The sequence below is a fragment of the Magnolia sinica genome, chromosome 8 (assembly GCF_029962835.1).
Source record: "Magnolia sinica isolate HGM2019 chromosome 8, MsV1, whole genome shotgun sequence".
Taxonomy (NCBI): Eukaryota; Viridiplantae; Streptophyta; class Magnoliopsida; order Magnoliales; family Magnoliaceae; genus Magnolia; species Magnolia sinica.
In genome coordinates, this window is record NC_080580.1 from 26,399,329 (window position 1) to 26,425,583 (window position 26,255).

General features: G+C 38.3%; 3 protein-coding genes and 1 long non-coding RNA gene across 7 annotated transcripts in view; all 4 read right to left on the reverse strand.

Annotated features, from left to right (window-relative positions):
* LOC131253124 (protein IN2-1 homolog B-like) overlaps positions 1 to 4,059 on the reverse strand; it is a 94,271-nt gene extending 90,212 nt beyond the window's left edge. For both annotated transcript variants that reach the window (XR_009174933.1, XM_058253957.1), the window contains exons 1-4: positions 3,874 to 4,059; positions 2,301 to 2,375; positions 1,745 to 1,805; positions 1,535 to 1,621 (exon numbers count right to left, since the gene is read on the reverse strand). Coding sequence is in view for 1 of the 2 variants with exons in the window: in XM_058253957.1 (XP_058109940.1) it covers positions 1,535 to 1,621; positions 1,745 to 1,805; positions 2,301 to 2,375; positions 3,874 to 3,884 (234 nt within the window). In the remaining variant the exon portion in view is untranslated. The remainder of the gene's footprint in view (positions 1 to 1,534; positions 1,622 to 1,744; positions 1,806 to 2,300; positions 2,376 to 3,873) is intronic.
* Positions 3,033 to 3,694, reverse strand: LOC131253130 (uncharacterized). The gene is made up of 2 exons (XR_009174936.1): positions 3,366 to 3,694; positions 3,033 to 3,327 (listed from the first exon to the last, which is right to left on the reverse strand). It is a non-coding gene; the product is annotated as an uncharacterized LOC131253130 (long non-coding RNA).
* A 6,160-nt stretch (positions 4,060 to 10,219) lies between the features above and the next one.
* Positions 10,220 to 10,972, reverse strand: LOC131254186 (uncharacterized). The gene has a single exon (XM_058255188.1). The coding sequence runs from the start codon at positions 10,970 to 10,972 to the stop codon at positions 10,220 to 10,222; it is 753 nt and encodes a 250-aa protein (XP_058111171.1).
* Positions 10,973 to 15,757: 4,785 nt separating this feature from the next.
* Positions 15,758 to 24,297, reverse strand: LOC131253127 (protein IN2-1 homolog B-like). 3 transcript variants are annotated; one of them, XM_058253962.1, is made up of 8 exons: positions 24,119 to 24,297; positions 22,970 to 23,044; positions 22,411 to 22,471; positions 22,199 to 22,282; positions 18,779 to 18,877; positions 18,586 to 18,691; positions 18,042 to 18,118; positions 15,758 to 16,442 (listed from the first exon to the last, which is right to left on the reverse strand). In XM_058253962.1, exons 3-8 carry the CDS (start codon positions 22,468 to 22,470, stop codon positions 16,239 to 16,241), a joined length of 630 nt encoding a protein of 209 aa, XP_058109945.1. In that variant the 5' UTR covers position 22,471; positions 22,970 to 23,044; positions 24,119 to 24,297; the 3' UTR covers positions 15,758 to 16,238. The 3 variants fall into 3 exon arrangements, with proteins under 3 accessions (XP_058109945.1, XP_058109946.1, XP_058109944.1); XM_058253963.1 differs by lacking the exon at positions 24,119 to 24,297 and adding an exon at positions 24,009 to 24,108; XM_058253961.1 differs by lacking the exons at positions 22,970 to 23,044; positions 24,119 to 24,297 and adding an exon at positions 22,674 to 22,946.
* Positions 24,298 to 26,255: the final 1,958 nt, after the last annotated feature.

Here is a 26,255-nt window from a genome sequence, read left to right on the forward strand (position 1 = left end):
CCATTGAAAAAAATCAGGCCATTGGCAGGCATATCAATACCATCAAAGAGTCCCAAACAGAGTGCTACAAGTTCCAAATGTCTATAACTGATATTTAGACAATTCAACCCTTGACCATCAAGGGTACAATCGTGATGGAAGATTGGTATCATCCAATGGTTAGTGAATGCAAACTTCATAGTGTTTCAGCCAAGATGATGATGGAGACAGAGTAATAGAATTTGTACCGCTGACCCAATAAGTTGAGTAAGGGTTTGATGATGATGGGGGTGGTGGTGGTGAGATGGATTGCCTGAATAAATTCACATACGCAATTGGATGGCCTACATGTCCACACAAGACTATTTTGATCACTTCATGTTTCTAGAGTCATTAGTTGTTGATTATTTCCTCTCTCTCTCTCTCTCTCTCTCTATGAATTTCCAGGTTAGGTGTCAATTAAAGACATGTTTAGAATCTTTGTTACTTGTTTCATTTCCTTTTTGTATTTATAGTCTAGGTATCAACTTCCTAAGGCCCTCTTTGATAGATGCTAAAAATGAGTTCATCTCATTGTATTTAACAGTTATGCATTGGAGATATTTATCTCTAATACATAATTACTATTAACATGAAGACATTGTGAATTAGAGATAAAGATCTCGAGCACAAAATTATTGTTAACAACAATGAAATGATCTCACTTTTAGGCGTCCACAAAATGGGGCCAAAAGGTTTAGGATTTATTCTAGACCTAAAATATCAGTCCAGATTCATTGTACCTGTCTCGCAAATGAGGTCTATAAGAAGACCTTTAGCCCATATACATGTTAATGGAAGTGATAGATTGGAATAAAATAATAATAATAATAATAATGATATTAATGTTAATGAAAATATTCACTTGGAGAAGGAGAAACCCTAAAAAATCCACTTCTTTCAATTATATTTGTGCAAAAACCCATTCTTTTCTTCTTTCTCATCCACCTACATGATTTATTTTTGGATTTTAGTTAGTAGAACCAATAATCCTATCTACTTCTACCATCATAAACAGAATACCTTCAAACCAATCAACAAGTCCTCACCGTAACATGTGTTTTGGAGAATCCTCTGCCCCGTGGATTGGGAGTTGCAGTAATTCGTATTTACCTCATTTATTATCAAACTATCCTCTCAAGCAAGAAAAAATAAATTTTTATTTGATTTTTTTATTGGTAGAAAAAATTAATTTTATTAGTATCATCTATAGGTAAAATGCTTCCTCTCATTTGTTTGCAATTGCAAGCTTTCACCCTTGTACCACTTGTCCTAAAAATGCTCCCCATCCAATGAGATTGTCATTCATAGCCCTATTTCTCCTATTTGTTCAAATTTTTTGTACCCATCCTAAATAATTTTGCCCTTAAACCCACATCCTCCATTGCATTCCCAGAAATTTACAAACCATTCTTACAGAACAAACAAAATAAAAAAGCCAGTAATCCCTCCATCTGTCTCACAGCCACATATATCAAGAAGATTCAGAAAGCATAAAGTGTTCACAGAGTAGGACCTCATTTCCAGGGTAGACCATCTCCTTGTACCAATCAGGCCTATTTTGCAGATCAATAGCAACCAATTTTATTTTATCCTGCAATCCCTACTCACTCACAAAAAACATAAAAAAGTGCAAATAAGTCTTATTGAGAAATGAATGATACAAGTATAAAGACATTCAGAACAAAAGAGCAGGAAATCACATAAAGATGGGAAAAAAAAAAACCTTATAATTTCTAGCGATCCATGTGCGTTGTGCATATGGGCACATATAAGATATATACAACCTTCACAAAACAGAATGAGGAGAAAACACAAATTGTCAGTAATGAAAATGGAAAAAAAATAAAAAAAATGATCATTCTAACCAGTGTGTTGCACTTCAGTTCAACACAGACCACAATAACCCATCATCCAGACTGTTTAACAGGTGGTCCCACAGTGGAGAGACCACCATCACTGAAACAAGGATGGTACAATCTTACCCGTCCAACTGATGAACCATTTCCCATTCAACAATGACCGTTGAAAATAATCTTGCCTACCATCCGTTTGTAAGTCATTGATCACAAGATTAAGATCATCTGATCAATAGCAGTATTTTAGTAGCGTCCAATCTACCATGGGAAATGTCCAGTGAATTGTCTGGACAGCTGATTGTCGCGCCCACACTACATGTCCAATTAGAACAGAGTGCCACAGAAATAATTTGGTTCATCTCTGCTCTGGTTGCATTATTAAAGAAGAAGAAAAATCAAGAAATACAGTAATTATAATTCGACCTCGTGGTTCCATCGAAAAGGGTCGGTGGTTCGGAAGTAGAATCCAGGACTGGGGGAAGAACCTCCTGCAACATTCTACATAAAAAAAAAAAAAAGAAAAAAAGAAAAAACAAAAAAAAAGAAAGAGAGAGAGAGAGAGAGAGAGAGAGAGAGAGAGAGAGAGAGAGAGAGAGAGAGAGGAGAAGCAGATTAGTCCAACTTAATAAAACTAGAAATTCCAGATATCAAACAAATAAAAAGAGAGAAGCATGAATTAGAGAAAACCCAGAAAGAAAAATCCAAGAAAATTAAGTTTGGAGAAGATTCATGAAGAATATATATACCCCCTCTAAACAAAAAGAAAGAAAAAGAAAAGAACATTGGATCAATAGCCCAGAAATAGAAAATCCATGAAAAAACGACGTTTGGAAGAGAAAGGAAATTACAAATTAAAAAACATGAAAAAAAAAAAAAACACAAATACAAAAAAGAAAGGAAAAAATAAATAAATTCAACACCCTAACGGAAAAAAATAAAAAATAAAAAATCACACACAAATAAAAAAAAGAAAAGGAAAAATAAATAAATTCTTGTTTGTTTCTTGTGGCCTTTAACTTTGTTTCTTTCTTTCTTGTTTTCTATTGTGTTTTCTGCTCTTTTTCTTTTGTTGTTTTTGTTTGTTTTTTCGGCCGCTGGCCTTAATAACCTTGCATCATCTTTATTAAAAAAAAGTAATAATTAAATAATTAAACAAAAAAATTCAACAGAACAGATATCCAAAAAATTGCGTTTTGGATGAGAAATATTGCTTAATTAAACAAAAAGAATAAAAATGAAAAAAAAAAATGTGCACAAAATAAGCATTTGTCCACCAGCTTAATAAAACTCTTAACGTTCCAAAAAAAAAGGAGAGGAATTTCTAAAATACCAGACAACAGAAATCCAAGAAAATTGGGTTTTGGAGGAGAATTATTGCTGAATAAAACCGACAGATAAAGAAGAAAAATGAACAAAAAGACGAAGAAGAAGATGAAAAAAAAGAAGAACACTAAAGCATTTGCCCATCAGCTTAATAAAAAATGGAACAAGGAAAAAAACTCACATAGAAATCCAAAATAAATAAATTCCACTAAAAACAAAAACAGAAATCAAAGAAAACTGGGTTTTAGAGAAGCATTTTTGCTGAATAAAACAAACAGAATTAAAAAAATAAAAAAGCAAAATGATTTTTTTTAAAAGGAAGAAAATGAAGAAAAGAAGTATATTCCCATTAGCTTAATAAAACTATAACATGCAAAATAAAAAAGATAAATAAATAAATAAACACAAATACAAAAAAAAAAAAAAAAAAAAAAAAACACCCATACCGAAAAACAGAAATTCAGGAAAATTGAGTTTTGGAGGAGAATACTCGCTGAATTTTTTTTTTTTAAAAAAAAAAAACGAAGAAAATGGACTAAAACAGGCAGAACTCATGCCAACACAAAAAAGAATACATGAATTCAAGAGAATCCAGAGAAACAGATGGAATTCAGAAAAGGAAAATAGATAGTGGAAAATTTATTATTATTATTTTTTTTTGGGAGAAAATTACCCGGTTGCCATTGCTTGGAGTGAGATTTTGGTGCTTTTCTTAGATAGGAATGTAGTCCGGTAGATTCGAGGAGGAGGAGGTTGTTTAAGAAATCGTGGTCTGCGGCTGCATTTTTTGGTAAAAATGCAGGACTTCTGAGGGAAGTAGCCTAACGTCAGGAATGACGAATTGCTAACAAGTAAGGCCATGCCAAATGGTGGACTTCGTTTTCTGTTATTTCATACCCAACCTCATACGGCCAGAGACGGATTGCATGGGGACCCTGCCAGCACCAACCTCCATACTGGAAGGACTCTGTGGGGCCCACCGTGATGAATATGTTTTATCCACGCCGTCCATCCGTTTTTCCAGATCATTTTAGGCCATGATCTGAAAATTGAAATATATCCAAAGCGTAAGTGGACCATATTATCTGAAACGGTGGGGATAATGACATCCACCATTGAAACCTTCCCGGGCCTACACTAATGTTTATTCGTCATCTAAGCTGTTGTCTAAGCTGTCGATAAGGTCATAAGATGGATAGATAGAAAACTTTCGTGCCCAATTTTTTTCAACGGTAGCCATTTAATCCCCATGGTTTCCTTTGGTGTGGTCCACTAGAGCTTTAGATATATTTTTCTTTTGGATTTGTTCACTAAAATAAGATAAAAAAAAACCCGATGGACGGCGTGGATTAAACATATACATTACTGTGGGCCCTACAGAGTCCTGCCATCACGTTGGATCTGTGGGGCAGGATCAGCACGCAATCGGCGCGCGCATATCCTTGCCGCCTCGCCGTCGTCAAAAGTGGTACGTAAGGGAGTGCGTCCTGACCCCTCCTAGACGGAAAATTAGCCAGGTTCGATGCAGTGACCCTTTCGTACGACGTCGGTGCTTAGTTGGGAAGCGGATTGACACCAGCTATATATCTGAACAGATTAGATGGAAAATAAACATTAGGTAGGCCCTACAAAATTTTTAACGGTGAAAATCATTATCCCTGCTGCTATATGTGGTGTGGTTCATTTGATCTTTGGATATGATTCATTTTTTCGTAATGGTACAAAATGATCTGTCAAAAGGCCTGTTTGGCGGGCGAATCCCATGGGATTAGGAGGGATGGGATGGATTTTAAGGTAATGATGGTGGTGTCAGTGGATTGGTTTAATATCATGGGATTGCTATATCCCACGACAAGTTCACTGGGTCTGTTTGGCACGCCCGGGTATCCCGGAATTTTACCTTCCAATCTATCCAACCAAGGGATGGGATCAATTTTAAGGTAATGATGGTGATGTTAGTCGATTGTTTTAAGATACACGGGATTGTTTATATACCAGGAGAAGTTCACCGGGTCTGTTTGGCTCATCGTGCATATCTCGGGATAACGCCGATCCCATCCCTTCTAATACCGTGAGATCGGTCTGGCCAAACAGGCCCAAAATGTATGAACGGTGTGGATATTATAAATACATCACTGTGGGTCCACATAACTTTGATCTCCTTTGAACCGTTCGTACAACTCAGAGCTCAAAGAGCGTCGGCGATCCTCTTCACGGAAGCGGATTCGCTGGTGTACCTCACACCAGTTATATAGCTCCTGTGTTAACATCAACAAGCTACGTGGGTCTGATCGTGAGGTATGTGTTGTATCCTAATCATCCATCCATTTGAGGAGATAGTCTTAAGGCTTGAGACGAAAAATAAGACGGACCTAACTATCAAGTGGACCACACTGCAAAATGCAGTGGGAGATTGAACTTCTACCATTGAAACCCTTTTTGGGGTAACAGAAGTTTTGGATCAATATGAATTTTTTTTTCCTCTTCATTCATGTCTTTGTGACCTTATGAACCGGTTGGATGGAAAATAAATGTTTCGGTGGCCCTACGAATTGTTTAATGGTGAAAATCATTATCCCCGCTGCGACCCCTATAGCACGATGCAGGCATTTTATCCTGGCCATCCATCATTTTGCCAGCTTTGGCACCATGGATTTTGGGGGGTTTGGAGCGATCCTTGATATGTTGGGTGCTGTAAAATAAATGGGGGTTTCAAAGTCTTCTTTAAAAGAGAATTTGAAATCCAATGTAAAATCTTGGATCCCAACTAAAATCCTAACAAAATTTGAAAGTGTAATGTAACATCTCATTTTCTTTTCAACGGTAGGTATCCTAAACCCCGTTGTTTCTTACGGTGTGGCCCACTTGAGCTTTGGATCAGTCGCATTTTTAGGCCCATGTCCTAACATGCTCGACCAAACCTGATTAATGGAGTGGATCTGCCTTGTCGCCTCTATATGGCCCACTAAAAAAAAAAAAAAAGAAGAAGAAGAAGAAGAGAAACTTGAGTGTCGTGCGTCCTCTCACTGCAACCACCCCGATTCCTGCTCCTCTCTCCCTTCTTCTTCGGCCAGCACCTGCAAGACTCGAGCTCAACCCATCTGTGCACGTCATTCTTCATGGTAGAACCCACCTCACCAATCCGAACGGTCTGTTGGAACCGTACCATTGTGGAACCCCATCCGTTGAAACCCCTTGCCCAAAAGTTTCTAGTGCAGCCCACCATGAATGCTGATCTACACCGTTTTCAACACCTTCTTGCATCTAGGTCCATAGAAACTGCTAGACGGCTTAGATTTCCTTCTCATTATCTCAATGGACCCCACCTATCATCCCGAGTTCTGCATGCGCAAGGAAGCCTTCAATTTTTATAATACAGCTTCTTCTCTTCCCAATCCATGTGAGGTCTTTTCACACAATCTCAACCATTTAAAATCCTTCATCTAATGGCCATCAGTCCTCCAACAGTCCTCCTTGTGACAGCCAATCAGAAACTTGCATATGCCCACGTTCTTCTCCTCTTTATAACTCCTCGGACGTGCAAAAGCCACAACTTCCAAATTTGAAACACATTGTAAAAACCTCATTGTACCTCCAATTCCATGATTCCTCAAGCTTCCTACAATAGATCCAAACGACATCGGAATGAAAAGGAAACTAAAAGATGAAGATTTTCCAAAGTCATCATGCTTGCCAACAAGAGCTTGGCCACTGCTTCTCAATCTATCGCCAATCCAAGATCAATTCAATAGTTGAAAGGCCCACCCTAGTAGCAGTAATCACAACCACCAACCAAGATCAAATCTGGCATGTGAAAGTGGAACTCCAACGAAAGCTGTTACATAATGAAACTATGCACCGCACCTCACTAGTGTTTCCTATCATAAGCACGATTCTAGATCGATTACAAGAGTGATTTACACAAGTATTTGTGCACTAAGAGTCGGTTCTAAAGAGAAAACAACGAGAAAGAGAGACAACTTACATCTTAGTATTGGAAGACATCAACGGATACACCGAGTCGCCTCTTGTAGAAGTATGTTGAACTTCGTATAACTAGAACCGAGTTAGACTGTCTACACGTAATTTCCAGCCATCATACATGGGATCTGTCACACTAAATTAGGTAGGTGATCTTCCCTATTGAAAATTTTAGGTTAACATATCGATTAATTTGATTAGTTATTATGTATTAAATTTATTTAATCATTATCATTAGTTGCATATTATTTTATTTGATTTCTTGGTTGTATATTGTAACGTCCTGGATTTTCACTGGTCTGGATTTCCAAAAATTATTAATTTTTTTTAAAATTAACTTATAATATCACTTATTGACCATTAGCACTCAATGTTAATTTATACATGGGTGGTACCAGTAAAGAACCGCACAAGTTCGATTAATCAACCGTAGGAAGCCAACAAATCCGCCCGATCACTTAAACACCGAGTTAAGAATTGATTTGCTCACACAAAGCCTAAAATCTAACTGACCTACCACTGATTAATCAAGACAATCGTAACTAAATTAAAAGATCTACCCGAACCGAATTAGATAAGGCCCGAATCTTGACTAATGGACCAAATTAACCCTGTTACTCTTTTAGCCTAAAACCGACGGTTTAAATTATGACCAAATCTCCACTTCCATTAATTATAAATAGGTTATGCTATAAACATAGTTAATCCAAACCCTAATCATTGCCCATGAGAAATCTCAATACCTAATTCATTCAAGAAATGCCTCGATTTTCCGAACAAGCTCTAAACCGCTCGTTAGTAGGCCACTAGTTCCAAAACTATAGAATAATGTCAGTCTTATTGGGCTCGACGTCCATCACGGGAGTCGAACCTGTGTAGTGTCCAGAACCGCTCAACTTGAGTTGAAGGACGAGTGCGTGAGAAGTGCAAATACCCTAAAGGAATGAGCTAAAACTTAAGTGAATCAGGCTGTTCACTCTTATGTAAAGTTGAGAATTTCAGACTGTCGGTTTACGACCAAAATTCACACGTAGAGTAAGGATATTTCCTTGCTCATATTTGTATAGCCACGGCCCCAATCAACCATCGGTGACCGTTGAACAGACTTCTAATCATATCTGTCGATCGGCGCATCCAAATGGCGGGCCGATCATGTCCATACGTAGATCATCGATATGGCTAACTATCATACGGTATATATCAATATGTACGCCCCATAGTGGGCCCTAGGGGTTAGAAAGACCCTCCCATAGGGCTAGTATAGTAAAAACCTAGCCTTTGAGGCCATTTATACCAAATTTGACACTATATAAGGGTTTCATTTGGGCACCCCTCTCCCCATACGAATTTACCCTAGAAAAAAGAAAGGGAGAAAGGGAGAAGAGAAAGAGGAGAAAAGAGGAGAAAGAGAGAAGGAGAGCTTGGAAGCATGAGGGTTTGTGCACCTTCACCCTCTTATATCCTCTTTAGCAATATTGTCCTTCATTGGTGTCGATTCGACGACGATTGAATGTAAGTATTGAGTTATGTTTGTAGGTTTAGATCTTGTGTTTAATTCCTTCCAATTCTTATAAGCTTGTATGCTTATTTAGTCATTTCAACGATGATTTCCTAACACCCTAACCCTACGGGCGTTGTGAATCGAGCGGTTCGTCACGAGGTGCTGACCATTATCCTTAGTGGCCAAGTACCAATTTTAGGATAAATTTAATGATTTTGGTTGCTAGATTGATGTGCATGCATAATTTAAAGTAAAACCTATATAGGAATCTATATGATAAGTATACCTATTATGCATGAAATCATAAATTGATGTTTGATTACTTTTCAAATTGTTTTGGCATGAGATTTGTGTTGCATGTACATTCTTGCATCTAATTTTTACATATTCTTCCTTGTTGTACGCATGATTGAATTTACCTACACTATGTATGATGTGTGATCTTTTAATTTTTTGGTAGTCCGGCACCATACGCACACATGTCTGATTTATGTTGTTAGGAGTAGTGGCATTCATTTTAATATCCTGAAATCTCATGCTTTGATGTATTGTACGTTTTATTCTATCTGTACTTAAAGATAAACTCTTAGCTGCGTAGAATACCATTAAACATAGCCCATTCCCTGGGTTAGTCAGGAATCTGAGATTAGAAAGGGTGGTCCCGTTGGTTGGGTCGTCCTGTGACTAGATCGACTGATTCGAGCGAACGCGAATGGGCAATAGTAGTAGGACTACATGAGTTGCTTGCACCCGATGTCGTGTGTTTCGTGCTCGCCTAAATTTGGGCGACCTAGTCCACCGATTGACCGACCGTGTTTGTTAACCATGTTTGCTCACGCCTATTGGAACCTAGAACACCCCTCGCCCACTGACGCCCATTGATAATAGTTAGTAAACTAATCCACAGTTTCGTGAGCCGAGGCATGGTGGAATGGGACACTATGTTCGTGTTGTCTGCCTATGCTGGGGTTACGAGCCTCCCCGTAGTGATCTGCGAGCGATCCCGCTTCCCAGCACTCCTCACGTGCTTGTAGATCGGGGGTGAGGAACCCGATGAAATAAGCAGACCGAGAAAACAAAACCAAATAGTTATTCTCTACTAGTTGAGCAACCGAAATCAAGTTAGCAGATAACTTAGGAACATAAAACACTTTGCGAAGGAAGAAATTGTGAGATGAGGAAGGTGAGACTTTCAAGGACCCGATATGAGAAATAGGTAAATGGTTCCCATCCGTAGTGTAGATGGGACCCACACTACTATATGGAACGCAATCGGTTAGACAAGAAAGATCCTTAGTCATATGATTAGATGCCCCTGAATCAATATACCAAAGATTTCTAGGATCAATATTACCTATCGAACCTGAAGAACCCATCGCTTGAAGGATTTGCTGAATTTGTTCTGGGGAAAGGAGATTAGGCTGCACCAATGGGGCCACAGATGAATCTGAGTCAGGCTTCGCAAGAGAGGAAGTCAGAAATGCACGTCCACGTCGCTGGTAGTGAGGAGGTAGAGGAGGGCGAGTCGAGCAATTGGCTATCTCATGTCCTTCTTATTTGCAATACTGACAAAACAGAGTAATTGGTCTAGAGGAATTCCTATTTGCTTTCTTGTGGGACAACGGGCAACCATATGACCAAAACCATTACACTCAAAACATTTTACTTTCGACATGTCTCGTAACTTTCCTGAAAAATTGTGAGTAATGAAGGCAGCATCAAGAACAACCTCTCTCATGGAAGCAAGAGTTTTTAAACATGTTTCTTCTGCCATCAAATCAGATAGAGCTGCTTCAAGAGATGAAAGTTGAGGCCGGTTCATCAGAGTGGCTTGGGTTGGTTCAAACTCCGAACGGAGTTTATACAGAAATTGTATCAATTTACTTGTGTCACGAAGTATCTTTACTGTCTCAACCGCCGCAACGGGAATAACTGGATCCATAAGTTGAATCTCGTGCCAAAGGGAGGTGGTAAGTTTAGAATAGAAATCTTGTATACTCAAAGCTCCTTGTTGTAATTTTGACAACTCATACTCTACTTGATAGCGACGGGCATGATTCGATTGTTGATAACACCTTTTTAAGTAAGCCCATATTTCAGATGCAGTCTCGAATGACGTGAGGTTAATTGCAATGTTGCTCTCAACACTGTTAAGGATCCATGTGACCACCTTCGAATTATTTGTGGTCCAAGATAGGAGTTCTTTTTCATCCTTTGGTTTGCCTACCGAACCATCCACATAGCTATAGAGGATCTTTCCTGTTAAAAATGTTTGAATTGAAACTGCCATTGGGAAAATTTTTTCCCATCCAACTTAACATGGATAATTTCAATCTTATTGGAGGGATTCATGGATGCCATAAGGAAGAAAAACCACGAAGAAGAAATGTACCACAAATTTCTGGGTGAGTAAGACCGGATCTGGCGAGCATGACCGTATCTAACGAGCAGGACCAAATCTAACGAGTAGGACCAAATCTGACGAGCAGGACGAAATCGTTGATGGAGAGCAGGACCAAATCTAATGCGGATCTAGAGGTTTTTTTGGTCGTGTAGCAGGTATGGGCCGCTGGATCTAGAGATGGTAGAGACTGGCCGCAACTACAGTGGGATCTGGATATGGTTTTTGACAGCGAGCACGCTTACGGGGCATGATGGAGATGAAGGTAGGTTGCAGAGAAGATGACAGAGCCACCAGAATCAATGGAGGAGGCTGTTGGAATCGTGGACCGCCGGAAATCGATGAGGGACCACCGGAATCAAAGGAGTGCCGGTTCAGAAACGTAGCTCTGATACCATGTAAACACACGAATTTGGAGAATGTTTTCTATCTTTCTTCAACCCAAAGGTGGGTTTAAATAACCACATTACAAGGCTATACAAGGAAGGTTATTTAAGAGCTTCTCTATACATGGTATTTTACACCTAACAACCCATATATATAATATTCTATTCACACTTTCAACCTACCATGGTTAATTGGAGAATTGGAGGGGATTTCAATGTCCAGATTCCCTCACAAAATAATAATAATAATAATAATAATAATCTAGTGGAGGAATGATTAAAAGCATTAAGGGCTTTGCGAAATGGATGGATCTGAACAGAATGGTAGACATTCTAATTGGGGGGGGGGGGGGAGGCTAGATTGGTTCATGGTGTTGAGTAACTGGATAGACAAATATTCTCTTTTTAGATCAAGAGAACTCCCTCGCACCTCTTTTGACCATCGTCCCATTCTGTTGGAAATTGAAGTAGAAAGTTGGGGGCCTAAACCCTTTTGATTCGAATTGGTCTAGTTGGAAGTGGATAACTTTGCTGACCTTGTTAAATCTTAGTGGAAATCTTGTGATGTCAGCAGGGTTCTGGCTGGAGAAAAAACTTATATTCATTAAAGCTAAGCTATCTAGCTGGAGTAAAAGCTTCTTTTCATAAAAATCAAAAAAAGGTCTACAATATTATCAGCGAAATGAATGTGATCGACATCTAGGAAGAATCAGATTTTCTATCTGAAGAAAATCAGCGAAGAAGGTTGTCCCAATCAACAAAATTCTCCAAATATCTTAAAGAAGATGAAATAATGTGGAGGTGGAGATCGAGAGCTTTGTGACTTAAAGAAGGTGACAAGAACACAACATTTTTCATGGAATCGCTAGTGCACGAGCTAGATCCGATCACATGAGCAACATCTAAGTGGATGGTAACAAACTTGATAATAACCATGAAGTATGTGCAGCGATTGTGGAGTTCTATACAAAACCGCTAACATCTAATGGTGGTTTGCGTCCATCTTTAGATAATTTCATTTTCACAAATATTAAAAGAGGAAAGGGATCTCCTTGAGAAGTCGGTGATGGAGGAAGAAATTAAAGGCACAATTTATTGGCTGGGGAGTGATAAGGCTCTAAGGCTCGACAAATTTCCTATTGCATTTTATCAAGCCTTTTGGGAAAACAATTAAGGAGTTGGTGGACTTCATTAAGGAATTTTTTGAAAGGGGAAGGCTTCCTGAAGGGATGGGAGCTAATCTTTATCGTCCTAATTCCAAAAAAAAAAAAAGGGAGCAGAATCTATAACAAATTTCTGCCCTATTAGCCTCATTGGAAGCTCATATAAAATTCTAGCAAAGGTGTTAGCAAATAAATTCAAGGCGTTGCTCACATCAGCAACGACCATATCGAGGAATCGAGGAGCATTCGGGGTGGATAGACAAATCCTAGGCATTCCACTTTTAGCACACGAATGCATTGATTCAAAACACAAGGAAGAAAATGGGTGGTGTGTAGGTTAGACATCGAAAAGGCCTACGATCACGTTGAGTGGAGTTTCCTTCAGTACATATTAAGAAGAATAGGATTTGGCGAAAAATAAGTCAGTTGGATGATAGAATGTGTCTTCGGCTTCATTCTCGATTTTGGTGAATGGTTCTCCTAAGGGATTCCTCAACGCTTCGCAAGGTCTAAGGCAAAGGGATCCAGTGTCTCCATATCTATTCATGGTGGCGGTGGAGGCCCTTAGCAGTATGTTGTCCAAAGGCCAAGAGGCAGGCCTTATTTCATGTTTTGGTGGAACCCCGAGCAAGACAAAATTATCTCACATTTGATTTGTGGATGACACTCTTATTCTACGAAGTGTATGAAGCTATGGTAGATAATTTGCGAAAATCAAAAATAAAAATTGTGGTTGTTTTGAAGAGGTCTCGGGACTAAAAATCAATATTATGAAGAGTGAGATGCTTGGCATAGATCTCTCTGAGGAAGAGTTATCTAAGTTTGCAAATGTGTTTGGATTGGGGACAGTTGAATATGTTCCTTTCCATCTATCTACTTGGGGTTGACACTATGTTTGGGTAGACCTCCAAAGCACTTGTGGAACAAGGTAATGTAGAGATTTCAATGGAAGTTATCTAAATGAAAACACAGGCACTTGTCTTTGGCAGGCCAAATTACTCTAATCAAGGAGACGCTCTCAAACCTCCCAGTATATTACGTCCCTATACAAATGTCTAAAATCTGTTTTAGACAAACAAGAGAAATTAAGAAAAATTCAAATTCCATCTACTCAAGTGGGATGAAGTCTAAACCTTTTGCCAAAGGAGGAGCTGGAATCAGAGTTCTAGAAGATATGAACGCGGCCCTCCTCAGAAAGTGGATTTGGAGGTTCGGGTTCGAATCAAGGAAATTATGGAGGAAAGTTTTAGTTGCTAAGAACGGCCAAGAAGTGGGAGGGTGGGAGGTCAAAAAGTCATCTTTATATAGGACATCCAGCATATGGAAATCCATCTCTTCAGTTGCTTCTAAGGTGAAATCTGGTTTGAAATTCCTCTCAGAGATGGCTCTAAAATTCATTTTTGGTGTGGCAACAATTCTCTTAAGAAGGATTTCCTAACTTTGGTTTGCCTATCCCCGTCGAGAAACATATCAGTGGCGTCGTGCTTCTCATGCGAAGATGGAAGGGGAGCATGGTGCCCCCCATGTCGTAGAGGCCTTACCGATTAAGAGGCACAAGAATTCTCAAGACTGTTGGATCGGTTACATCCATTTCATCCTCTACCCAATCTTGTAGATTCCTGGATTTGGTTGGCTTCCCCCTTGGGCATGTTCTCAGTTAAGTTGTTATACTACATAATTCCTGCAGAAGCAACCATGGGAGATCATGCTTTTTTCCATGCTTTCTGGTCGTATGGTGCCAAAAGTCACCTCATTTGCATGGTTGGGAAGGAGGAGACACATTCTCACAGTTGACAACCTTCAAAAAAGGGCCATGATCTTCCCCAACATATGTAGCCTCCGTATGGGTGATGCAGAATCTATCAGTCACATATTCCTGCATTGTCTATTCGTGCATCAAGTATGGTCACAACTCCGAAAAGCCTCTGAAGTCAGCTGGGTGATGCCTGCCTCAGTCAAATCATTATTTTGGCTTTGGCACAATGTTCGACTTGCAAAAGGAAAAGGCCCTATTTGGCACTTATTCCTTCTAGCAATCCTTGGAACATTGGGGTGAACACAATGCCTGTTGCTTTTCTAACAAATCAGGGACCTGGGAGGAAGTGGTGTGTAAAATTATAAGGGATGTATTGGAATGGGTTGCAGGGCCTGTTGATGTTAAACATTTTCCTATTTTCGGTTAGACCTTTTATGTCAATGATCTTTCTTCATGTAATTCTTTGCTGTCTTAGCAGTAGTTGAGCAGTCTTTTAATAAATATCCATTCTCCTTCCAAAAAACATAAAAAAAAAAACCAGCTGCTTCTTACAGTCTGTCATTAATTCCTCATTATTATAAAGAATCACTTTTGTTAGGAAATCTTAAGATACAAACACTATGGACCTGTAATGGTCAATTTTTTTTTAATGGAAAATTTTTATTGCCCACATATCGGCCCATTACGGGCTTGTAATGGCTGCTACATCATTATAGGGCTGTTATTTGCCATTTTTTTTCAGAACGAGCGTTACAGCCACATATTGCATAACAGCTTCCACAGTTACCATTACAGCTGTAACATAACCATTTTTATTACCATGTTCCAGACTTAATAAACAAGACTGTTCAAGTGAACCAATGTAACTAGTAGCACTATAACTTATAGTGCGAGCACTATAGCATCTCTCTTTTGTGCCATTCTACATGTATGTTATTACTTATTTCCCAACCAAGTAAGCTAGCTAGCCATGCATCATTCATGTATGCATGAATAAATTTGTATCCAACAGTAGACCAGCGGGCCAATCCACTAAAACAGAGTTGCAAGTAACCCCAAACAAGTTAAATTGAAAGATACTTCTGCTCTACTGGTTTTAATAGCTGATTCTACATCAGATTTACCACATCTGATTGGATAATTATCAACTAGAGATATGTTGTAGGCATAGATTTCAAAAGATCCTAGCTTCATGTGCATCAATCAACCCACAATGAGTACAGAACATAAATGGCAATGACATGTCAGAAGTTATATCAAGATTTTCTTTTTTGGAGTTCCAATATCAGCTTTTCTTGGTGGAAAACCAAGTGTTGCATTGGAAATATTCCACTTTTTCCTCATATTGGTTCCACAAGAAATTCCAAAGTGCTGAATTGCAACAATTTCTCCACAAAATCTACCAAAATTGTTACAGGCTTATGCAAGAAGTGTTGTAAGAACACAAGAACAGATGATTCATTGGAATTTTCCTAAATCAAAAGTGCTCAGGCAATTAATAGGAGTGATTGATGAAGATGTACTATCATGGCAAACATGTACAGGATTTGGGATGAGCAAGTGGCTGCCATCATGAACATGTTGTCCCAAAAGTCAATCCAGTCCACTCATAGGGTGGGCCACTTGTGAATGAAAATGGATTCTTAGAAAGAAGATGCCACATACAGCCCACCTGATGAATGGACCACGATTTTCGGACTAGGCGCCAATAATACCACTGCACAGAGACCCCTTGCATGTATGCCACGTTGGCAGTTGCGCCACAAGTTGTTCTTCAATCTCAAACGGAATCACCTCAGCATTTCTATTCCCGATGGAGGAATTCATGGATTAACCACGTACTAACAAAACTAAAAGAGACCCATTAAAGCTATATGCTTAAGTGCAATCAAACATATAAGCAGATTGCAGACATGTACTAATATTTCATATGATTGTGAATATACCTCAATCCATGCAGCCAGCTTTGGCGTGCCTATGGCGATGTCATATTTCCTTAATTCCAGAAAGAAGTTTTGTAATCTTTCAATGAACGGAGCATAAGCAATATCCACCTGAAAGTTAAACAGTTACTCATGAATCAGTTAATAATGGTAACAAAAAATATTCAAATGCACTTTATTCTTTATTTTTCTAAAAGTATTAAAATAAGATTTTTCTTCTTTTCTTTTCTTTTTTTTTTTCAAAAGAATATCTCACATGCACAAATCTCAATCCTCAAAAATCATGGATGGAGATAAGCTTCCAACCATGTGGTAGTTCTTCTGTGGCTGATTTCTATAACAATTCCCCTTGCCACACAAAAAGAAGAAAAAGAGAGGAGGAAAAAAAAAAAAAAACTGAATATCTTTTCTTGTAGAAACAAACATTTCAGGCATCATTGCCTGCATTTGTTTCTCGGTCTGGCAACTATTTTCATGAGCCTTACACACATATGTGACCCATGCTACAGTGATCAAGACCATTGAGATTATGGGCGGCATCACAGATAGGAGATGCCCGAAAGTCTTCATACGGGAATATCCCAACCATTCGATCTTTGGCTTTCTTCCCATTGAAAATACGCCAGATTTTCAATTATATTAGAGCTAGAAATTGAATATTATTGAAGCATTTCTGGTGTAATGTCCTAAACCTCAGCAAATGCACCATTTCCTTGTGTTCCCAATTATACATGTGGGTCCCATAGCCTGGTGATCCAAAACATCAAACCTATGGGCCACACCATGCATGGGAGATGCCCAGAAATATCCCAGATCAGAAGATCTTAATCCTTAAATCATCGTACTTTTTTCTGTCGAATGTGAATTGTCACTTATTTCCTTTTCCATCAATTGGTAGACCATCAATCAGGAGGTTCGCAGTCCAGTCTAGAAGACTTTTGGGAGCATCCAACCATCCATGGCAGGGACCATGAAGCAGTTGGTACCACCTAAACATGGGCCTACATGTATGGAATGGGATGTGCCGGCTACCTGTACATGTTTTGACTCAACGGCGCAACCTCTTCAAAATAGAGACAGAAAAATTCAGGTTACCATTTGAACACATCAATTTAAGCAAAAATACAAATAATATAATATCCATCTGCTTTGCATTTTATAATGGTCTATCAAATGGAACCCATATCAATAGTATTTTGCAAAACAAACAGATAAATGAAGAAAGAGAAAAACTCTTAGTCTGGCAGAGTATGATGGATGATGCGCAGGCACTCAGAAATTACTTAAGACAGCATACATAGCATATCATAATTCAAATTGAACCATCCATATTGTCTGCCAGTTTCGATGCCTTTTTTAACCAAACGTTATGCTTGTTTGATTATCTGACCATCAAATTGGTCGATGCTTTGGATGGTTAACAATGGAAAACACCCAATATTGCAAGCAAAAAAAAAAAAAAGTCCATGAATCAGATGCTAGGATTGATCCACCAATCTGATTTTTGGACCTCAACTCATGACTGTGGGTTCCACAATTGAGTCGGTTTAACTTTGTGCCAGGTCTACAATTTCCAACTTTCTGCATATCAAGCGTCACATACAGCTGGAGTAACAAATAACTCCCTGTGAAGAAAATCATTTGATTTAACTGGAACTAAGAAAAACAAAATAGTTTACATAGAATCACATGAACAACGGCAATGCTTACCATACTGAACTGGCCAAGGAAAAATGGCCCATCATCAAATTTGGAAAGAGCGCTTTCCAGATGATCACAGGTAGCACCTGATGCACATTATTCATGAAAGCCAGCTCGAATCAGATATATCTTCATTTTTTCAGGTTAAACAAACAAAGGCCAACTCAGACGCATTGTGCAATGAACCATTACTTGTTTGTTGCACTCAGCTGTATGGCTCATGAATCCATACCATCCATCCAGTCGATGCTACTGTGGATGATCCACAGTGGAAAAAGCACATCGAAATGCAGAATTTTAGCTGTTGATTGGTATCGTGCATATGTATGCTAAAAATCGAACTGCCAATGCTCCAGATTAGAGAGGTAGATCTATTAATCTGATGCTGGTATCATTCAGTCATAGTGGTTTTTGTTCCCACTGGATGGTTCAGACTATACCCACCCAGACATGTGTACAAACATAGTGTGGCAACAAACCATGAGATGATCATTGCACACCGAAGTGTAAAAGATCCTCAAATGCATGAAAAGCCAAAAACTTTCAGTCTCACCAACTTCATCTGGTACAGTCTCTTGGGGAAATGATCTGTAGCTGACAGAATTGAAGGTATGAGAGTATGAAAGCAGCTCTTCCACAAACTCCTCCTTGGCAGGATCCTACAGTTTTTCAGAGCATCATCATCAGAATATTGATGGTAAAATAACGATTAGTATCAATGTGCAAACGGATTCTCCTAGCCTCACATCAGGGAGAAGCGCCGGGCCTTTGAAATTGCTATCGATGTATTTGAGCAAATCCAAACTCTCTCCTTTGACTTCATTATTGTGCTCCAACGAAGGCACCTGGAATATATTAGAGCATGCACATGAGCATTGTCGAGGAAAAGCTTCATCATCTAGAAAGGACATCATAATAGTTCTTTATTTCTTTCTTTCTTCTTTCTTTTTTTCCCTTTTTCTTTCTTTTTCTTTTCTTTTCTTTTCTTTTCTTTTCTCTTTTCTCTTTTTTTTTTTTTTTTTTTTTTTTTGAGAAATATCCTATCCTGATGCCTAAGGACGTGAATTGTGTCCTTCCATGCTACTTAGTAACAGGATGCCATAACAATGACCAGGAACGCCACAACTATCTTGTACATTAGAAGATCTCAGACATGAAAATTTTGTCCTTTTCTCCTGATTGTTGTATTTTGTTTTTCTTACCATTCTATTTGTAGGTCACTAATCACTTTAGGCCTCATCATCAATTGTGGAACCCATGAAAAATCAACAGTATGGAAGCAACCGTATGGACTGGGCGCATCAGGAAATTATTCACAGCCCCCCAATGGATCATTATGGGATGATTATCATTTCTGTCACAGTGATATGAACAGTAAATTTGAAGTCAAGTCTCCAAGTCTGGAAAGTATTTTTCCTTCAAAAAGAACTTGGAAGGAATCATGTAGAGCCTAGAGAGCAGCAGTTCAGATTAGAACATCTCTCATTGTGTAGAAACAGATTTTGAGCAGCTTCCTAATAGAATGCCCTCTTTTTTCGCTCTTTCTTTTTTGAGGTGAGAAAGGATACTCCATTGTCGCTTTTATGTTCAACCAATCAATGGAATAGCAAGATCTACCATTCAGAAACATAAGCTGTTGATCTGGTGTGCCCTATCGTGGAATGGATCATGCTCTAATGTCTCTCCTATCAACTGATCCCCAGCCATTTTGATAGAACTGCATACCCATTATCCTCATTTAACGAGGGGGATATCAGCAAGATAGGATCATCTTACAAAGGTGATTTCCGGGGTATATCACTACCATGGCAAGTGGCGACCAGCATACCAACAATTCCTATCAAAGGTGATTTCTGGAGTATATCCTGTGCCAATAATTCATGAGAGCGGAGAAATTGAGAAGGATATTGATCATTGAACTAGAGCTGGGTGGTTGAAGTGCAGACATACCTCTTTTGTTTTGTGTGATTGCCTCATACCATCAAAGGGGATCAATGGTTGGTTGACTAACACATACACAAATCAAAAGCTTGAAACAAAAGGAAAGATGTAGAAAATCAGGAAGCTAAGTGAAAGCAAGGGAAGACACAAACCACGAAGAAGCAAATGAGGAAGTGGCATTTTTAATTTTTATTTTTAATGAAGTAACATGATCTACCAATCTAACCGGTGAAAGAAATCCATGGAACGCGAATGCATGTTGGCCTACATCATCAGTTCCTAAAAAAGCTCATGAAGGGCAAGACATGAAAATCCCATTAATGGGTAGGTACTAACAATCAACTCAAGAAGTGCAAGTTTTGTTCGGAGCTGCAAGGAATTGATGCATCCAGTTTTCACGGCATCATCAGATTTGCCCAAATGATCCCGTAAGCTGATCCATTGAAAAAATCAGGCCATTGGCTGGCATATCAAGCACATCAAAGAGTCCCTAACAGAGTGCTGCAAATGTCTATAACTGATATTGAGATAATTCAACCCATGACCATCAAGGGTACAATCGTGATGGAAGATTGGGATCATCCAATGGTTAGTGAATCCAAACTTCGTAGTGCTTCAACCAAGATGATGATGGAGACAGAGTAACAGGATTCGTGTCGCTGACCCAATAAGTTGGGTAAGGGTTTGATGATGATGATGGTGGTGGTGGTGGTGAGTATTTAAACCAAGATCAATGATAAAGATGGATTGTGGGATCAACGAGCTCAAATTGATGACCTGAATAAATCCACATACGCAATTGGATAGTCTACATGTACACACATGACTATTTTGATCACTTCATCCAAGTTTCTAGAGTCATTAGTTGTTGATTATTGCCTCTCTCTCTCTCTCTCTCTCTCTCTCTCTCTATGAATTTCCAGGTTAGGTGTTAATTAAAGACATGTTTAGAATCTTTGTTAGTTGTTTCATTTCCTTTTTGTATTTAATTTATAGTCTAGGTATCACCCTCCTAAGGCCCTGTTTGATAGATGCTTAAAATGAGTTCATCTCATTGTATTTAACAGTTATGCATTAGAGATATTTATCTCTAATACATAATTACTATTAACATGAAGACATTGTGAATTAGAGATAAAGATCTCTAGCACAAAATTATTGTTAACAATAATGAAATGAACTCGCTTTTAGGTGTCCACAAAATAGGGCCAAAAGGTTTAGGATTTATTCTAGACCTAAATTATCAGTCCAGATTCATTGTATAATTCAAATGAGGTCTATAAGAAGACCTTTAGACCATATACATGTTAATGGAAGTGATTGATTGGAATAAAATAATAATATTGATATTAATGTTAATGAAAATATTCACTTGTAGAATGAGAAACCCTAAAAAATCCACTTCTTTCAATTATATTTGTGCAAAAACCCATTCTTTTCTTCTTTCTCACCCACCTACATGCTTTATTTTTGGATTTTAGATAGTAGAACCAATAATCCCATCTATTTCTACCATCATAAACAGAATACCTTCAAACCAATCATCAAGTCCTTACTATAACATGTGTTTTGGAGAATCATCTGCCCCGTGGATTAGCAGTTGCAGTAATACGTATTTACCTCATTTACTATCAAACTATATCCTTTCAAGGAAGGAAAAAAAAATATATTTGAATTTTTTATTGGTAGAAAAAATAAATTTTATTAGTATCATCTATAGGTAAAATGCTTCCACTCATTTGTTTGCAATTGCAAGCTTTCACCCTTGTACCACTTGTCCTAAAAATGCTCCCCATCTAATGAAATTGTCATTCACAGCCCTATTTCTCCTATTTATTCAATTTTTTTGTACCCATCAGAAATAATTTTGCCCTTAAACCCACATCCTCCATTGCATTCCCAGAAATTTACAAACCATTCTTATGGAACAAACAAAATAAAAAAGCCAGTAATGCCTCCATCAGTTTCACAGCTACATATATCAAGAAGATTCACAAAGCATGAAGTGCTGACAGAGTAGGACCTGGGGTTCGAGTCCTTACCCCAGTGGTAGACTCCGAGGAGTTCCAACACAAGGTCTTGGGTTTGAAACCCATAGGTGGTGAAATCCCACTATGGTATGCATGGGTGTGTGTGTCGGGTGTCGTGTGTGAAGAGAGAGAGAGAGAGAGAGAGAGAGAGAGAGAGAGAGAGAGAGAGAGAGAGAGAGAGAGAGAGAGTAGGACCTTATTTCCAGGGTAGACCTCCTTGTACCAAGCAGGCCTATTTTGCAGATTAATAGGAACCAATTTTATTTTATCCTGCAATCCCTACTCACTCACAAAAAATAGAAAAAGAGCAAACAAGTCTTATTGACAAATGAATGATACAATTATAAAGACATTCGGAACAATAGAGCAGGAAATCACATAAAGATGGGGAAAAAAAAAAAAAAAACCTTATAATTTCTAGCAATCCACGTGCGTTGTGCATATGGGCATGTATAAGTTACATACATCCTTCACAAAACAGAAAGAAGAGAAAACACAGATTCTCAGTAATGGAAATGGAAAAGAAAAAAAAAAAACAATTTGATCTTTCTAACGGGTGCGTTGCACTTCAATTCAACACAGAGTACAATTACCCATCATCCAGACTGTTTAACAGGTGGCCCCACAGTGGATAGACCACTATCAGCAAACATGGATTGTACAATCTTACCCATCCAACTGATGAACCATTTACTATTCAACACTGACTGTTGAAAATAATCTTGCCTACCATCCATTTGTAAGTCATTGATCACAAGATTAAGATCAACTGATCAATAGGAGCATTTTAGTAGCGTACAATCTACCATGGGAAATGTCCAGTGAATTGTCTGGACAGCTGATTGCCGCATCCGCACTAAATGTCCAGTTATAACAGAGTGCCACAGAAGTAATTTGGTTCTTCTCTGCTCCGGTTGGATTATTAAAGAAAAACAAAATCAAGAAATATGGTAATTATTATTCGACCTCGTGGTTCAATCGAAAAGAGTCTGTTGTTCGGAAGTAGAATCCAGGACTGGGGGAAGAACCTCCTGCAACTTTCTAAACAGACAAACAAACAAACAAAAAAAAGAAAAAAAGAAGAAGAAGGAGAAAATCAGAATTAGTCCAACTTAATAAAACTAGAAATTCCAGAAAAATCAAACAAATATAGAGAGATAAGCATGAATTAGAGAAAACCCAGAAAGAAAAATCCAAGAAAATTGAGTTTCGAGAAGAATCATGAAGAATATATGTACCCCCTCTACACAAAAAGAAAGAAAAAGAAAAGAACGTTGGAGCAATAGCCCAAAAACAGAAAATCCATGAAAAAATGACGTTTGGAAGAGAGAAGAAATTAGAAATTAAATACATGAGTAGCACTAAAAAAAGAAAAATAAAGAAGAATAAACAACAAAAGAACCATTAATCGATCAACTAATGAACCTAGAGCATGAAAAAAAAACACATACAAAAAAGAAAGGAAAAATTAAATAAATTCAACACCCTCAGGGGGAAAAAAAAAATCACACATATACAAAAAGGAAAAGGAAAAATAAATAAATTCAACACGCTCTGGGAGTCCCTGAGAGTGTTTTTGGCGTTTAGCTTTGTTTGTTTCTTTGTTGTTTTCTATTGTGTTTTCTGCTCCTTTTCTTTTGTTGTTTTTGTTTGTTTTTTCGGCAGCCGGCCTTAATAACATTGCATCATCTTTCAAAAAAAACAAAATCAACAGAACAGAAATCCAAAAAAGCAAAATGAATGAAAAAAAAGAAAAAAAAAAGAAAATGAACAAAAGACGTACATTCCCATCAGCTTAATAAAACTAGAACACACAAAATAAAAATAAAAATAAAAAACACAAAAACAGAAATTCAAGAAACAAAAACAAAAAACAAAAAACAACCAAACCCAAAAAACAGAAATTCAAGAAAATTGAGTTTTGGAGGAGAATACTCGCTGAATAAAACAAACATAATAAAGTAGAAAAACGAAGAAGATGGACTACAACAGGCAGAACTCATACCAACACAAAAAAGAATACATGAATTCAAGAGAATCCAGAGAAACAGATGGGATACAGAAAAGGAAAATGGAGAGTGAAAATGTTTTGATCTTTTTTTTTTAGAAAATTACCCAGTTGCCATTGCTTTGGAGTGAGGTTTTGGTGCTTTTCTTGGATAGGAATGGAGTCTGGTAGCTTCGAGGAGGAGGAGGTTGTTTAAGAAATGGTGGTCTCCGGGTGCATTTGTTGATAAAATGCAGGATTTCTGAGCGAAGGAGTCTAACGTCCGGAATGACGAATTGCTAACAAGTAAGGCAATGCCTACTCCCCCTGCCACTAGCCCGGTGGCTTATGGTCAGTGCTCCGTGGGCCCCACCATGATGTATGTGTTTCATCCATGCCGTTCATCCATTTTTAAAGATCATTTTAGAATCACCACCAAAAACGAGAAGGATATAAATCTCAGGTGGACCACACCACAGGAAAACAATAGTGATTGGATATCCACCATTAAGATCCTCTTAAGGCCGACTGTACTGTTTATTTAACATCCAATCTGTTGATTCGGTCATACAGACCCAGATGAAGGTAAAAAAAAAAAAAAAAACAAATATCAGCTTGATCCAAAACTTTTATGGCCCCCAAAAAGTTTTTAATTGTCGATGTTCGTTCAACCCTTTTTCCTGTAATGTGGTTCACTTGAGATTGGGATATATCTCTTTCATAGTCTCATATCATAAAATAATGCATAAAAATAAATAGACGGCATGGATGAAACACATACGTCATGGTGGGTCACAGAGAGCACCGACCACCAGGCATTGGCTGGTGGCTGGGGAGTTGCCAATCCGTTTCCCGCCAATTTGGTGGACTTTGTTTTCTGTTATTCCACACCCAACTACGCGGATTTCCTGCGAAAGCCTGGAAGTTCCTGCTTTGGAAACTTATGTGGCCCACCGTGATGTTTTCAGGAATCCACTCGGTCCATCCGTTTTGTGAGCTCATTTTAAGAAATGAGACCAAAATTGAGGAAGATCCAAGACTCAATGGGCGTACGAAAAGAAAAGGTGGCTAGGAAAATTCCTACCATTGAAACCTTTCTGGGTTCGACAGTGATGTTTACATGCCATCGCTACTGTTAATAATGCCGGGATGAACTGAAAATATAGATATTAACATGATTCAAAACTTATGCAGCCCCATGAATATTTCGAGTGTGGACTATCAATTATCATATTATCGGCCCACTTGAGCATCGGATATGGTTCTTTTTTGCCCTTATGTCCTAAAATCCATCTTATGTCCAAAAATAAACTCACAAAACAGCCAGACGGGGAGGATTTCTCGTAAACATCACAGTGGGCTCAACCTGAGCTCCTAGTGCAGGTACTTTCGAGAAATTGACCGCCGCGACCTTTTTCCCAGCGTCTTATCTGATCCCACCCAAACTTACTTTTCCAGTCTACCTTTCACGTACGGACATACTAATTAAGGACGAAAATACACCGACTTTTCTAATAACATCCCTTTTATTCCCTCGTAAGGAATAGCCTATGCGCACGTTTTTTTTATATATAATTTTTCTCACTAGAATCTTCCGCGCATGATATTATCATTTTACATTTGCCCTTTTTCATCTTATCATGATCCGGGTTACGTGAAATCCCTCGAACTGGTTGCATTTATACACTTCTAATATTCCGGGTTATCTCCGTTTGGGTTATCTGCAATCTTTGAAAATTTTCAAAATATTCTTCACTCCAAAGCATCCTTCCTCAACTTGCATTTGACCGGTACTAGAGTTGTGGAAGGTACAGATCTTTAAAAAATGCTAATGGATTTAAGGTCAAGTTTATAGTTACTTCCCTTTGTAGCATTCAACAGCAATTCACTAACTACCTATGCAAATTCAGCTAGTAATTCACCAAGGGTGCTTGGTCAAACTTAGCCATTGCACGCTTGAAATTGAACAAGAACTCACAGAAATTGAAATGAGCGACTACTCGTTCAATTTCATGTGAAGTTTAGTTAATTCCATGTTAGGCTTGAAGAATTTCAAATGAGGCTTGTACAATTTCATTTGTTAGGCTTAGTTAAATTTATGCGTTGTTCGTTCAAATTCATGTGAAACTTGCTCAATTCCATTTGAAGCTCGCTCAATTTCATGTTAGGGCTCGTTCAATTTAATGTTTGCCTCGATGAGTTTCATTTTTGCCTCGATCAATTTCGTGTTTGGCTCGCTCAGTTTCGTGGTTGCCTCGCTCAATT